This window comes from Falco cherrug, chromosome 8 (assembly GCF_023634085.1).
Source record: "Falco cherrug isolate bFalChe1 chromosome 8, bFalChe1.pri, whole genome shotgun sequence".
NCBI lineage: Eukaryota > Metazoa > Chordata > Aves > Falconiformes > Falconidae > Falco > Falco cherrug.
Window position 1 is genome coordinate 20,994,791 of NC_073704.1, and position 16,399 is coordinate 21,011,189.

Sequence of the window (16,399 nt, forward strand, 5' to 3'; positions counted from 1 at the left end):
ATCATCCAGTCTGGACTCCTCAGCTCATTGGAAATGTGATATGTAATGCATGGTTTAGATTTATATAAATACAGTTGGTGTTTCAGGATGTGGTTTTATAATATACAATGTTTGGAAATACCAGCTTTACAGCATTTTCTCTGCCCTCTGCTGACTTCCATCTTCATCCCCTTGTGCCATGACTTGTTGCCCTGTTGCTTTTACCAGCACCACCAGATTGTGCAGTCACAGTGTAAATTGGATTGTAGAACTGATCTAGATTCTTTCCAAAACCAAATATGTATAGGTTTTTGAGGCTTGCTTTTTTCTTTTTCTTTTTTTTTTTTTTTTTAAAAAAAGAAAAGACTGATTAGTTTTCCAGTTTGGTTCATCGTGTGGCTGTACAAGAGGCTGTGCCAAAATAACAAGAGATGATGTGGGGCATTGCTTCCACTGGCACTGCTACTAAAAAAATACGTATCAGATGCCAGGCCCTCTTTTTCCTTTTCAGCTAGAATAATTCCAAAATGGTGAGCTTTCTGATATGGACTAATTTTGTCTCCCCTTTATTCAAATTTCCAAGTTCTAGAGGTACTAACTCTGATATCGATACAACCCTTTCTACAATGTCTTTCAATGAGTATACATTTTTTACTTCGAGTATAGATACATAGGTTTCCACAAACCAGGCATTGTGAGTTCTTTCCTTGTATAGAGAATCTGAATAAACAACTGTTCCAGTGTTCCCTAATATGTAGCATAAAGATGAGATAATTTTAAGTGCTGAAATTAGTTAGGGAATGTGCTCATACCTGACACGCTTCTTTTGAAATTGCATTCAATCTTAGACAATACATATTCTGCATTTGTAATTTTAATAAGGTACAAATGGGAAAATATTTTTAAATTAGCTTGGTTTTGGTGTTTTGTATCAACACCTTAACATTTCTGCTGTAATAACATTCTTTTATTCTTTTTGATTTGCACTTCAGCTTGAAAATATTTTAAATGTCTTTTCTTAATTTGTCGGTTTGTACAAAATCTATAACTGCACATATCTGTTTTTTCTTCTTTGTACATCAATTTCAGACCGCTTCCCAGATAATTTCTCTCCTTGGCTGAGGTACAAAACCCAGCTGCCTATCATTGCAAATAGCATCCCTACAGTGCAGAACAAAACTGTGAGCATCCCATTACCTGTGGGTTCATGGACAGAAAGGTTCCTTGAAACAGGCTTTTGCCTTATCTTTCTGAATTTTTCTGGCTTTAAGAGAAAAGCAGTGCTTTTCTTCTAGTTCAGCAGGGTTTTGTAATGTAATGTTCCTCCATCACCACTAGTATTGATGCAGGGGTAAAAATATCCTTTTCAAATGGGGAGTAAATGAGCTTTTATATTTCATTCTTTTCATTTGCAGGAAGAAGCTGAAATACAAGCAGAACTTGAACGTTTGGAAAGAGTTAGGAATCTTCACATAAGAGAACTGAAAAGAATAAATAATGAAGATAATTCACAGTAAGAGACTTACTGTCTTAGTTTTGCATGTCTGTTTTTAAAGTAAGGCTCTAAAATCACATTCTACCTAGAGAGGAGGGGCTCGCTCATAAGTTGTTCTTTGGTTCTCTTTGTTTATGTATTTTAAACACCAACTTACCTAAACTTTAAAAAAAATAGAATTGCTTATAATTTGGTAAACTTACTAATGGTTTTGTTGACTATGTAAGAAATAACGTACATACACAGCTTATACTGCAGAAGAGCTAAAACTTGCTAGATGATTTTACTAGGCTGAAAAAAATACTTGTAAGGGAACCTAATGCAATTCACTTAGCTGACACTAATGCAAGAAAATGGCGGGGGTGTTTGATGCAACAACAGCAATTTCACTATGGAGTTAAAATTAGCTTTGGTTTTGTTGCACTGTAATTTCATTCCTACTTGGTACAGGTACATAGTATTAAAAATATGGGTTATGTTAAATTTTGCTTTGTACTTCAGCTTGCATGGCAATATATCATCATGTTAAATTTTTATTTAAGATTAGCTATTACTATGTAGATTTGAAAGTAATAATTGCATAACTAACAAAACCCAGTCTGTTTTCCGTTACGGCAAACGCGAACACTAACACTATGGTTTCACCAGCACTTTAAGATGACACTGTTGCATGGAAGTAACTGGTTCTGCTTCTCCCTGACTACGTATGCCCTTGCCCTCTTTCCTTTCACATGCTTGCAATGGCAACGTCTTTACTAAATAGACACTGGAAATTGATCCAAGTTAAACCTTGGATGCATTGGGATCCTGGGGTGCATTAAGAGGAGTGTGGCCAGCAGGTGAAGGGAGGTGATCCTGCCGCCTCTGCTCTGCCCTGGTGAGGCTGCATCTGAAGTGCTGTGCCCAGGGCTGGGCTTCCCAGTTCAAGAGAGACAGTGTGACAGGACTCCTCTGCTGGAGAGGGGCCAGCGGAGGGTGATGAGGATGGCTCGGGGACTGGAGTGTCTCCTTTATGAGGAAGAGCTGAGACCTGGGCCTATTTAGCCTGGAGAAGACTGGAGGAGGTGATCTTATTACTGTCTACAAATACCTTAAGTGCAAGTGTCAGGAGGATGGGGCCAGGCTCTTTTCAGTAGTGGCAAGCAACAAGGGGCAGTGGGCACAAACTGCAACACAGGAAGTTCCACCTGAATATGAGGAAAACCCTCTTTAGTTTGAGGGTAACGGAGCACTGGAGCAGGCTGCCCAGAGAGGTTGCAGAGGCTTGTTCTGTGGAGACATTCAAAAGCCACCTGGATGTCATTCTCATTCTGTACAACCTGCTCTAGGAGAGCCTGCTTGAGCAGGGGATTGGACTAGATGGTCTCCAGAGGTCCCTTCCAACCCTGACCATCCTGTGATTCTGTGAAAACCAGCTCCTGTGGTTTCTTTTTCTGGATTCATTTTAACCCCAGATCAATTTCCTTGTGTAGTTCTTTGCCCCAGCTGCAGAAATGTTTTGTGCTGCTGTGAGGAGAGAGGGCAATGCAAGGATGGAATGAGCAGCCAGGGGGAAGGAGATGATGGGACTGGGCTTCTTTCTTTCTGCGGTAGTAAATATTTGTGAAACAGTAGCCTTAAGACTTCAGGATTCAACTTTATTTTTTTTACTTTTTAGACACAGTAGAATTATATATACAGAAAGACTTAAACGTTAAAGCAACAAGATGTGAAATTGTGCTCAGTTGTTTCAGTGGTCCCCATACCTACCCTGCAGGAATACAGAAAATTTTTGTTACCATTTAGTGCTAATTGGTAGCTAAACTGGTGTTGTATTTTGGATGTGAAAAATAGTGGCTGTTGATGCTTGGAATTCAATGGCAGAATACTTTCTTTTAAAAATAAATGCCCTACAACAAATAAACAAGCCATTCTTTGCAGGTTAAATTATAACCTTTTTTAATCTTATATATTTGCATTAAAAGAAGGTGGTTTTTTTTAAAAAAAAAGGGGGGGGGTATCCTTCATGAAGTAGTAAATGCCACAGAAAAAGGACAGGCTTTGACTGTGTAAACATTTCATATGTGGGGCAGAGAATGTCCAAATTACAGTCCCAGTTGAAAGCAGAGTTCCAGGTCATGGACAAGCAGAATACTGCAGTTTCAGTGCTCATTTTCTGCAGTCAGTGTTGACACATTTCATGGTACAGAACAAAAAGCTTTAAGCTGTGTGTTTGTGGTTTTGTGGGAGTTTAGACTTGAGGGTTTACGGAGTGGCCAAGCTGCAGCTTACACTCATAATGTAGAATATAGAAGCAGTAGAGTGGTATTTTAGGTCTGGGTCCCTGCAGTTTTTACTAACACATCTTGGCAACTTCGGCACTTGGTAAGAGGGAGGGTTCTGAAGTAGAGCAGCTGTTGGGTCCTGACTCAAATCCTGTTGGGTTTTCAGCTTCCAGATGCGGAGCCCTCTTTCTTGTTCTAGCAACATTCCCTTCTACATCTCTTGCTCATGTACGCCCTCCCCAAGTGTCCCATATGCAGTAGGCAGCAGACTCACCTGTTCAGGGTTCCAGCCTTGACATAGGAGGTATTTCCAGCCATAGGAAAATTGCCCAGTTTAGAGATGGGTAAATTTGTATGTCTGCGTGTGATCTTTACCCCACTGCACTGGGATAACAGGACAAGTTGAGAGTGTGGGTTAGGGTTTCACTGTCTGGATTTAGAGTCCGTGTGATGCTGGGACTACCTGCAAGGTGCAGGTCCTGAGCCATGGAGAGCCACACACGGTCGCAAAAGCAGCAGTGGAGAGGGGAGGTGGTAAGGTTCACAAGATTGGCCCTACTAGAAGCATACATGTAATAGAAGGACTAAGAAAATAAGAATCTAAATTTGTCAAGTGTGGTTTTAAAGAATTGAGCTACTGGTCAGATGACATCAATTGCCTAATGTTGCTCTCTCTAAATTTGTTATTTCTGAGTGCATTACTTACTGTTCAGGATTTTGTAAAGAAATTCCTTTAACATTGAAATATGTATTTTCGTAGTGAGGAAAGGGAAAGCTTTATTTTTTAAGGGGCACAGAAAGCAAGAATATGCATTTTCCTTCAAACACTTTACTAGCTATGACCATGCCTCCAGAACTGTAGGGAACATGGAAGGGTGGGATAGCCTATTGCCAGACTAGCTCTAAACCCTTCCTTAAAGTTTTCTATGGAATTTAATTGGCAGCTGGCCCTAGATTCATGAGTGTATTTGTCTTATCATTGCATTAGGAATATGGTGAGTATTCGCTTCCCTTCCCCTGGTTGGATGGAAGGATGTATTTTTGTCTTCAGCACATTTCAGGAGACTATGGTCCTTTGCTCAGTCCCACAGCATCATTTTGTGTTTGGAAGGAGTGTTTTCTTGGTTTTGATTAGAGTAAAAGCAGATAGTCAGTCCTTTGGTGTGTTTTCCCCATATTGCTGTTCATTGTTTGTTAACTTCTTAGTGTTATATAGAATTCATTTTTGTTAAAAAGAAGCAGGTATGTTCAACAGATATGGTCCTGTTTCATGTGAAATGGGAAGAATACCCTCCTTGTCTGTTCCAGAAAGCTGAAGTTTGAGGCTGCTTTAAAATTTGGCACAACAAAGAAAGTGTCCGTGTACCACATGTTTAAATGTAAGGATGTTTTTCTGGCAAAAATAGAAAGAAATAACAAAAAGTTTACCAGAATTGACTGATTTGACAATGGTATTGTGATAGCACTTGTACACAGAATAGTCAAAAAGTATGAAATCGGTCACATTGTTTGCCATAAGGTTAGTCATGGTGTCAGCATATTAAATACTGCTAGTAAAAAGAAACCTCCATTTGAGAAGTAATGCTAAGACGTTTAAATTTTAGACTCTTTATTTGTATAACTTAATTAGAATTAAATCTTTTTTTTTTCTCTCTGTAGATTTAAAGATCACCCCACATTGAATGAACGGTATTTGTTACTCCATTTACTTGGCCGAGGTGGCTTCAGTGAAGTATACAAGGTAGAGTGTGTTGGGTCTGCTATATCTGATGTTTGAGCCACGTATATATTTTTACATTTCATTTTTGAGGGGAGGGAGGGAATCTAAATAAGCAGAAGGATTGTAATGTAGTATACTCTTTAAACACTGGTTGAGCAAACTTCGATTAACGTGTGGAGAGAGGTAACATTACAATAGACTTGTGAATTAAATGCCAGGTTTTTTCCTCTCTTTATTGGGTGTTATTTTTATCATCTTTGGTTATAACTTTCCCATATTTTGGGGTTTCTTTTTTAGGCTTTTGATCTTTATGAACAAAGATATGCTGCTGTGAAGATTCACCAGCTTAACAAAAGCTGGAGGGATGAAAAGAAAGAAAACTACCACAAGTAAATATTAATGACTTACGCTTCATATGTTAAATTGAATAGCATTTTATTGTTTGTAGAAGGTTAATATATCCGTCTTCTTTTAGACATGCCTGCAGAGAATATAGAATACACAAAGAACTGGATCACCCCCGGATAGTTAAACTGTATGACTACTTCTCCCTGGATACAGATACGTAAGTACATAAAATGATACATTTTCTAGAACTTGGCAAGGATTTTAGTGGTGTGTACTAGATAAACAGAAATGAAGATTATTTGAACAAAAGTATGTTCTTGCTTTCAGCCAAAGCATTTAGGGTTTCCTTGAGGGGACATTAAAAAAAAAAACAAAAAACAAAAAACAAAAACAACAAAAAAAACCCCAAACACACTAGTTGCAGGATTTTCTCTCAGCTAAATATTGCAGACCTTCTATGAAGTGTTGAAAACAGTTTTGCAACACTTGACTAGCAAGCCCTACAGGATGTCGTGAGGGTGTAAGGGATGTGCTGTAATATTTTTGGGTAGAGCAAGGGCTGCTGCAGAGCAGCTCTGAAAGGTTGCTGTAGCTTAGACAAGTTTCCAAGATTAAATGACATCAGAAGCATTTATCACCCTAAGTGTAGCCCATAGTCACAGGGCTGCACCTCTTTGCATGAAATGATGGCATATCTTAAGGAACAGTGAATATATTTTTCTATTTAGAAACAAGCCTACATAAATAAGTGGAGGGGGGTTTTGTTAACCTCTCTTCAGTATGGATGCATTTTCTCTTTTGGTAAGTATGAATATTCTGATTGATGTCAGTTTCCGTAAGCCAATAGTTATGCCATGTGTTCTATTAACAATTTCATTCATATAGTTCAATATTCAGGCAGCCATTCTTAAACTTGCCAGTATCAAACTGGGTTGTCACATCTACATTTCTCATTGTGCAGTTTGATATGTTATTTAATTTTGTCTCTCTGAATTCTGCTGTAGGTTTTGCACGGTGTTAGAATACTGTGAAGGCAATGACTTGGATTTCTATCTCAAGCAACATAAATTGATGTCAGAGAAGGAAGCTAGGTCCATTGTAATGCAAATAGTAAATGCACTACGGTATCTCAATGAGATCAAGCCCCCTATTATACACTATGATCTTAAACCAGGTAAATGAGGAATGTTACGATTGAAAATGTAACCTTTTTTTTATCATCCTTTATTTTCTTTGTAATTCGTGCCTGGAAATACCAAAATTACCTTTGTACGTCAAGCTTATTGTAAGCAACTGAAAAAAGCGTGTACTTTTCTTTCTAGTTCTATTGCCAAAATCATCTGTCTTTTCTTTGGAAAAAAGTTTGTCGTAACTTTTCTGCTTCATATTATTTTGATTTGAATTTGTAAAAAAAATCATATAGCACATAGATGCATATACTGGTATTTAGCACTGTAATCAGTTCATTAGTTGACTCAGTCCTGTCTGATCGTTGTGGAATGCTGGTGTGTAAATAATTTTTCCCTTGGGTATTTCTTAACCTGTGAAGGATTGAAATAGGTAATCAATCACTTTCAGCATCCTAGCATAAGCACTTCAAAACAGGACTTTACAGAAGTATTCTTTACAATTAATAATAAGCATTGTCATAAACGATATATTCTGTCTTGATTCCATGCCTTTGTTTTACCACCTTGCATGAATGATGCTTGTATTCTTTATGTACTTTAGTCTGCTACACTTCCAGGTGTGGGGTTTGTAATGTAACTCAGTGCCAGCCTGTTTGCTTGCTGCTGTATAATAAATTGTTCATACAGATTTCTGGCATATTATGGAATTGTACAGAGTGTATTCTTAGTCTCATTAATTTCTGTTCTCAGAGGAACTTTATCAAATAACTTTCACATCAAGAAATTATTGCACAACTTTGATGCGTGGAGTACGATTCATAGTATGGCAGCAGTTTCTTGGCACAATTTTGTGGCATATGCAAACCCTGAAACCCATAGTGTAGGATATATTCTGTGCAGAAAAATGTGAAACTTGATTGTAACTGATATGCTGCTATGTTTTGGTGTTTTATTACTACATTTTGATATTTCCTCACTGTCCAGCCGCTTCCCAGCTGAGGAAGCCATTTGAGATCATGATGATAACCTAGAGTTCCCAAGACTGCACTGAAGTGTGTCATAGTCAAGTTACTGTGGACTTGAGGATATAAAGATGATGTAAAGTTGTCACTTAACCTTCATGAAGTTAGATATTTCTGAAAATTGTACCTGGTTTTGACAATAAAGCATTCTATTATCTTTTTTAAGTAAGTATTTTTTTTCCCCTGGATAGGTAATATCCTTCTTGTGGATGGAACAGCATGTGGAGAAATAAAAATTACGGATTTTGGCCTGTCCAAAATAATGGATGATGATAGCTATGGTGTGGATGGAATGGATTTAACTTCACAGGGAGCAGGAACTTACTGGTAATGCTTGGTTTGATTTTGCTGTTTAGACTCTGGGTCATTGTTTAGATTTCATAAAAGCTCTTACAAAGCCAATTTGGAGAGAGAGCTAGGATTAAAAATACTAACATGGATGAGAAACAAAGATTTTTGTGCAGTGCTGTGAATGTTGATATTCCCAAGTATTAGAATGGTAACATAACAAGTAAGATAAGAGAGTGTGAGTATGTGTTGTTTGGTTTTATAGATGTATAAAAAAATGTGTAGATGATCACTATGACTTGGAAACATCGTTTCCCTGAAGAAGCAGGTGTTTAATCTTTGGCTGCGGGTGGTTGAAGATGTTTGACAGAGCTATGATGATTTAAGTGTGGGTGCTTAGTCCTTGGAAATCTTAGAGCAGGGATTACCAGCAGGTAATGTCCTTAGGACAAAAGAGTATTTACTCTTCCATCTTAAAGGTTAATGACAGCTCAGCAGCTCTGATTTGTTTTCTGTGTGCACTTGCATGCTTGTCCAAAAACCTGAAGTTTTAGAGCTGCCTACAGAGCTGGAATGACAATAAGCATTTCATTGCTTGCAGAAAAGCTTTCTAGAATTTGCTCTCTAAGGATACAGCTTCTTCATGGCACAGTAGCTCTTTGAGCCTGTGTGCATGGTAGCTGTGTCTGGGTGGGTGGAATAGAAAGCCTATATTGGCCAGGTTATTACTTGTGAATTCATTTCTCTTTTTCTTTTCATTCTGCCTGTAGCAAGCTCAGGGTCAGGAGCTGAAACCTAACCCTAAATGGAGAAGCCAGTTTCATTCCATTTCCTCTGCAACTTTTCCCATATTTGGAAGTTGCATGTGATAAAATGTTTGCCTTTTCCCTCAGATGCTTTAGAAAAGAAAACACACATACTCTTGCACAAATACCAATGTGCAGACGATGCAAAAAGATGATTGTTCAAATTGAAGCATTTTGGAAGTGTTAGGCTTTTGCTATTCTTTCTATTTAAACAACAATTTAAATATTGTAGTGTAGGAATGTATGTAAAAAAATTTTGGCCTTTCAATTTCATCTAAAATGCTACAGGCACCTAGTGGTGCTGTAAACTAAGATCAAAAAAGGTCTGTGACCATTATAGGTTCACGATGAATCTTTGCATTTTGAATCCACACTTTCTCTAAGCATAAAATCTTCATTAAGGAAGGAAGTATCTTGAGTGAGTTTGAGGTGGGGGATGAGTCTGTTCAGAGTAGATTGCACAAACTGTCAGCAGCATAGTTCTGGAAGGGGTTTCCTCAGTCGCTGGGTCTGGCTACCTGTCTTTCCATGCAGTTAGGTCACATAATCTCTTCTGTAAACTTACAGGCGTTTGATTACATTTAATGTTTTGTCCCCAGTAATCTGATATGAAGTGTGTTCCATAACCTCAGTTCTCTGATCATTAGAAACCTAATCCTCTAATTTACAGACTCTGTTTATTTGTGGCCAGTTTATACTTGTTTGTTCCTGTGCCAGTACTGTCCTCCCTGAAGTAGGTTGTTTCCCCTCGTAGTACTGCTCCTTGGTGTTTTTATAGCCTTCAATTTTTTTTCCCGTGAGTTGTAGGCTCTCTATTCTTGAGATCATTTTAGTATTTTTCTTTGCACTTGCATCACTTTAAGCTCATTTTTCTTGATTGTTGTAATCAGAATTGTACATGAGTATTCAGAAGAGATTTGGTGATACTGTGTGAAATTCAAATTTGTGTTACATTCTTATCTCATTTTTCTGCTTATTTCCATTTCCACAAATATTTCTTCAAAATTTCTTTGAAAGCCTTGTATGCTGTTGATGGAAGAATGTCTGAGTTTTAGTTGCTCTAATGGGTTTTAGTTGCTCTAACAACTTTTATATCTTTTTCTGTTCTAGATACTACAGTCAATAATATTTAACTGCCCCCATATTGATATGTTTGGGAGGTTTCATTTAGTTTTTAAAGGAGGTTCCATTTCACCAGTTCTTTTGTAATTCAAAAATGGCACAGGAACTGCCTCAACTTTCGGCTCTTGAAGTATGGCTTCCTGCAAACTACAGGAATGGAAATAACAATCATCTTTGTCTCATATACTCCTCTGGTTAATGTCCTCTCTTACTAAAAAATTAAGTAAAGGGTCTTTAAGCCACAGCTACATTATCTTTGATTCCTAACCGGGTCTTGCTGTAAAATACCCTATGTGGCTTTCATCTTTTCTTGCTCCGATAGATAGAGAAGGTTCCTATTTAACCTAGGATCCCATTTTAAAAAAAAAAAAGTGATAATTACTGATTTAAGTAAAGAATGTTAGTATTTGTGCTTGAAATAAACCCTCTATTTGACTGACTGACTACATAAAAAACTGTAATGTCAGTTCTGATGGGTGTGCAAGGTGTTGGAATGCCTGTAATGTCAGTTTTGGTGGGCGTGCAAGGTGTTGGAATGTGGCTCATAAGGCAGCTGTACAGTTGTCAGAATATCTTGTTAGAATGTCAGAGATATGTACATGAAGTGTTTATATAATTTCATATTTGAACAAGTTTTAGTGATGCTGTACTTCTACTTGCAGACACTGAGATCCATGTTTTGCATTTTGTTTTCCAGGTACTTGCCTCCAGAGTGTTTTGTAGTTGGCAAGGAGCCACCAAAGATTTCTAATAAGGTTGACGTATGGTCAGTTGGAGTAATCTTTTTCCAATGCCTTTATGGTAGAAAGGTAAGGAGAATGTTGTTTGAAAATGTTAAGAGTTCTAGTGTAAATGTCTGATTCTGGTAGATGTGAATTATAGTCATAAAGACATGAATCTGTGTGGAAAATCACTTGTGTTACTTTTTGATGGTGTGCATTGATATTGCAAGAAATGTAGAAAATCTGGAGTGAAGCTTTCTTATTTACAGAATAGTTAGCAGTTTGTATTAACACTGCAACAATTTACTATAGCATAAATATTTATGAAGTTTATGAGTAGTTGGATAACTCTCATGAAGAAAATCATGTGCTTATTTTTCAGCCATTTGGCCACAATCAATCACAGCAAGATATCTTACAAGAAAACACAATATTAAAAGCCACAGAAGTTCAGTTCCCTGTGAAACCTGTTGTAAGCAATGAAGCCAAGGTAACTTTTCATATGAACTCCATATTAACAGTTAAAACATTCATCACAAAGGATTCAGGTGTAATTAACTTAATGCTGTGTGATGGAGTAACTAAATATATAGAGAATCATGATGGAGAACTAGTATTTTTATGTTTTTATTTAAGCAAACTTATTCGGGGACTTCACAAAATCATGTATTTCGAGGCAAGACTATATATATATATATATGTTTTCCAGAAAATTTCAAGCATTTTTAAAGTAGGCCGCCTAAAAAATTGTCTGCTTTGCTTTTTCCCAGAGGAGCTTATGTGTCTCACTCAGGCTGTCTCGCTAGAAGTTCTTGTGAAATACTTCTAACAGTAACGAGCTTTTCTGAAAATAGTGAATGTTATTCTCTGCAGCCTTATTGGCTTGAAGAACTATTTGACTACCAAATACCTGGAGGATATGCCTGATAACACTCTTCTCCTTGAAAGGTCATAGTATTTGTGTATTAACTGAAAGCTGAGTTTAGAAAGATAAATTCTTAAGAATCTGTAAGATCCTGTTTATGCTGATTCAGGAGGTAAGACTGCCAAAATAGTTGATCTGCCACAAAGGTGTGGATGGCAATGTTTCGTGTATTTAAAAATCTTATTCTGAATCATATCTAGTATCAAACTCATCTCCATAGACCAGCTATTCAGAAACAGATTTAAGGTGGTTTCCCAAATGATTGCTGCTGTGAGCATTCGTAACACAAATCCAAGTCTGTGAATGTGGAAGAAAACTGTATATGTGTTACTAGTTTTTAAAACTCTCCCAGTTTTTGAAAGATACATTCATGGCCAGATGCAGTAGAGATGTGCTCATTGAAAAAAATGCCAGGATAGTAGAATGCCTGTTCAAGTTTCGGCAACTAATTAGACATACTTAGATCTGGGACACAAGCTGCAAAAATTCAGCAATGTTAAGGTTTAGCTTCTAAAGATATAAAGGAAAGGAAACCTATTTCTAGAGGCTGTAACTTCCCAAGAAGGTCAGTCATTTGGGTACATAAGTATGCTGTTACAATTCATGGTGTATTTCCATGGGTTATATTCTCTAGAAGTGGTGTTAGTGAGCGAGTTGCAGTTAAGGTTATGAGATTTTTGGTTGAAGAATTGTAGTGTGTCCTGGGTTTTTTGTTTGGTTGAGGTTTTTATTTGCTGGTTTTGTTTCTTGATTCCTATTTGGAAAAATTCTGTCCCTTGAATGCAGTTGACAAATATGCATCATATAACTGATAACATTACATGTTAACAGTTTATATCCCTGTCCTTTAACTTTGTGTTTCTTTGTCATTAGTAATTTTTTATATAGAGGAGGTTGGGAAAGAGTAGACAGTTCAGCATGGAAAATTGGCAACTTATTTTACATTCTCTGTGTATTCCATATTCTGTTTGTTTGTTTGAAAGACTAAAATAAGCTTTCAGTGTTCTCTACTTTTATTAACATTGTCACGATAGCTGTAAGAGAGAGGGAGAAATTATTCTCTGGTGAAAATGGTATAAAACAATTTCAAGCTAACTTGTAAATTCATTCTATTTATGATGACTGTGTAGAATCCAAATTGCCTTTCAGATTTATAGGCCTGGCTGTTGGAAAATAACAGATTGTAAACTGAAATTCTGATTGGGAAAACATGGAGATGAAATAAATACGGAACCTGAAATTACGTTGTTAGTTAGTTTTCAGACTGTAACTGTCCTTTGATCTTCCTCACTTTTTCCTACTTTGTGCAATGTTCTCCTTTGCATTACAGTAATGTGTCCACACTGCCACAGAAGCATGAAGCATTTTAAAAACATTTTAGACACAAACTTTTACTCTGAGTATATTGCAAACAAATCTTAACAATTCATTCATTATGAAGGATTTATTGTGAAGAATTTCATTAAAATCCATAATATGCACAAACATCTGAATATATATTAACAGATGTGCATGATTTTTGTTTTGTGCGTTGTTCGTGCTGGATATGTAAATGATAGAAGTAAATTCTAGCAGGATTCTTAGGAACTTTTATCACAGATTTTTTTTCCTTTAATCTGCAGTTTTTAATTGGAGCAAAGAACAAAGAGCTGAACAGGTTTATCAAATAAAAGATATGTAATTCTTTTAAATTAATTTCTAAATTAAGTAATGATGTGCTAATCAGTTCTGTAGCAATAATAAGGATTTTCTATCATTAAATGTTGAAGCCCAAGCTCTCAGGAGACCAAATGTTCTGGGTATGCTAGACATAAGACTTGACAGAAACTTTCAGCACAAAGTGATTGGCGTACATTGTATGGACCTAATCGTAGGATAACGTAGTGTCTCAAGAACAGTCCTAGCTACAGAATTTTTCAATTGATTAAATATTTTTTAAGCAAATGGGATTAAGTTTTTTTTTTCCTGGGAAAGGAGTTCTAGCTAGGTAGTGGTTTCTTAAATAGTCTATTCGTTACCTAATGCCTATTGGACATGGCAACCACCATTGCCAAATTCCATATTTTGCTCTATGCTGTCATGGCACATGTGGCAATGTCTGCTGTCAAAGGTCAACTAAAGTGTTGAAATTCTGTCCCTGCATCTTCTGTCTGTTCTTCATCTACCACACAGTTGAAAGGTTTTAGAAGTTCCATGGAGCTTCTTTCTACTTCTTCAATCTTCTGACGTTTGCTGCTGGTTTTTACTAAGCTGTTCAGGGATGCATCATTGTAATTGTGTGAGATGCTCATGTTTTACTTGTAAATATAGTTCCTAAACATGGAAATACACATTGGAAGTGTGAGTATTTGAAGCCAATTAATTTGCTGATTTTTTTTTTCTGCTGTGACATTATATTTTTTCATTGGACTCAGTAGTAAAATGTTACACTGTCATGATTTGAATTACATAAAAACATGAATTTGTTTAGAACCAGTTTATCCTGGAGGACATGCATGTTTGCTTATAAGCAGACATAATTATTTGGGAATAGTATTGTAATGTTTTACATTTCTTTCCTAGGCCTTTATCAGACGCTGTTTAGCATACCGAAAAGAGGATAGATTTGATGTCCACCAGCTGGCTAATGATCCTTATCTTCTTCCTCATATGAGGAGATCAAATTCTTCAGGAAACTTGCATATGACTGGGCTAGCAGCATCCCCTACACCACCTACTTCAAGCATTATTTCGTACTGAAATTTCTCCAGCCGAAGTATGGCATGATACCTTTGTGTAGTTTCCAGATGCAGACTTGAGCTTGAAAGCATTTGAGTGTTTTTACACAGGACAAGTTTGATAACTGTGTTTTCAGGCTGAAGTCCTGTTACATAGTGTCATTTGTATGATTGGAATGGATCATGGACTGTGAATAAATGTACCCTTCTGAGAAATACCTTTAAACATTGAAGGATGACACTGCCTGTTACACTCTTAACAGGTATACTGTGTTTAAGACTGAAGAAAAGGTTTTTAGTTTTTTCTGGGGAACATTGTAAATAATCTTTTTAATACTTAAAGTACATTTGGTTGATACTGGAAAGTTCTAACATGAAGGGTAGTTTTTCATTATTTAAATAAAAAAGGGTAGTGCGCAAATTTGAAAACACGGGAAAAATTCTGTGCCTGGTTGTAAACTAAACAAACTGCCATCTTTACAAGACATTGATCTTTTGAAACCAAAGGAAGGAGAGTGAGATGGTCAAAGAGATGTTCTGTATCAGATTCCTCAGATAAAATTGTAGTATTTTATTTGGCAACTCAGGCTTGTACCTCCAAAACCATGGTGGTATTTCACTGAATTTAGATTGGAAGGGTGATATGGAATTCCTGGTACTTATTTCTCAAATAGATTGCTAATTTTGAAATCCACTCGGTTTTCTAAAAAATACTATACTTGCTGTGGTATTGAAACTTGTGAAACTTTCCAGGCTTCTGATAAAAGCAAGCAACAGTATGAAACCAAATGCAAAACAGGCCATGTATAATGTTCTATGCAGGAATAATGATAAATTCCCTTCTAGCTCTATTGTAAATTGTTGTACAGATGTCACATTTTCAGTTAAATTTCAGCAACTTATTCCTGTACAAATGTTTAAAGTATGGCTTTTTCTAATTGGATATTGTATTTTTTTTAAGTCTCCCTCAAGGCGCTTTTAATTGCTGCTAAATGACGTTGCTTTTACTTCTGTGAAAGAATCAAATGACCTCCTTAAGTGCAAGTCAACTGTACGTTATAGAGAGATTAAGAATAGGTAATTCATTAACAATCAAGGCATGTAAAACAGATCTGTGTCGGCAATATACAGTACAGTTCTTTAAGTCAGTTTATTGCGTTCTCAACCTGCAGAGCGCATTGATACTAGATGTAGAAGTTACTCATGGTTATTCTCTGTTTCTGGAAGTTCCTATCAACAAGGAAATGTTTCTTGTGGCTTGTACAGATATTTTAAAATGTGAAACATTTTCTAACTGCCTTGTATGGTAGAAACTTATTTTTCAGAACATTGTATCTCTCCCCCATTCACTATTCTTTTTACTATCCCATTCTTGAGGCTGAATACCTATATGTAATTTTGTCCATGTTACAGAAGAAGGAGGCTATAGTACCACAGGTTTTCATTTAGTATTGTACAGTTAAACTGTTGCTCTTGTTTCTGATGTTGCAAGCCATTTTGTTTTCATTGTATATAAGAAACATTTACTGTCTCTCTAAAATGCTGCTGAAATTGTAGAGAATGTAGCCAAAACAGTAATAAACAATGACAGTTGAAATTTCAAGGTTTTCATTGCGTGTTTTTGCATTTCAAGTAAGGGTCAATCAGCTAACCATATCACTGAGCTACACTTCGCTATTTAAAGCAAACTCTTAACTACAAGTAAAAAGCCAATAGAATAATTAAGTACCCCACACCACTAGCCTGGCCAGGCCGGTCTTCCCTACCCCACAGCTCTCCCGGCCTGGCGGGACATGCGGGGAGCCAACCAGGTGCACAGCCCTGCTCCAGATCCCAGGCAAGCTCCAGATCCCAGGCAAGC

The 16,399-nt window shown here is 36.9% G+C and overlaps 1 protein-coding gene across 7 annotated transcripts in view; it reads left to right on the top strand.

The window, feature by feature from the left end:
• TLK1 (tousled like kinase 1) overlaps positions 1 to 16,141 on the top strand; it is a 91,501-nt gene extending 75,360 nt beyond the window's left edge. For all 7 annotated transcript variants that reach the window (XM_055718285.1, XM_055718284.1, XM_055718281.1 and 4 more), the window contains 9 exons: positions 1,395 to 1,492; positions 5,398 to 5,479; positions 5,756 to 5,847; positions 5,934 to 6,023; positions 6,811 to 6,980; positions 8,150 to 8,285; positions 10,872 to 10,983; positions 11,279 to 11,386; positions 14,384 to 16,141. In XM_055718285.1, coding sequence (XP_055574260.1) covers positions 1,395 to 1,492; positions 5,398 to 5,479; positions 5,756 to 5,847; positions 5,934 to 6,023; positions 6,811 to 6,980; positions 8,150 to 8,285; positions 10,872 to 10,983; positions 11,279 to 11,386; positions 14,384 to 14,560 — 1,065 coding nt within the window. In that variant the 3' untranslated portion in view covers positions 14,561 to 16,141. The remainder of the gene's footprint in view (positions 1 to 1,394; positions 1,493 to 5,397; positions 5,480 to 5,755; positions 5,848 to 5,933; positions 6,024 to 6,810; positions 6,981 to 8,149; positions 8,286 to 10,871; positions 10,984 to 11,278; positions 11,387 to 14,383) is intronic.
• Positions 16,142 to 16,399: the final 258 nt, after the last annotated feature.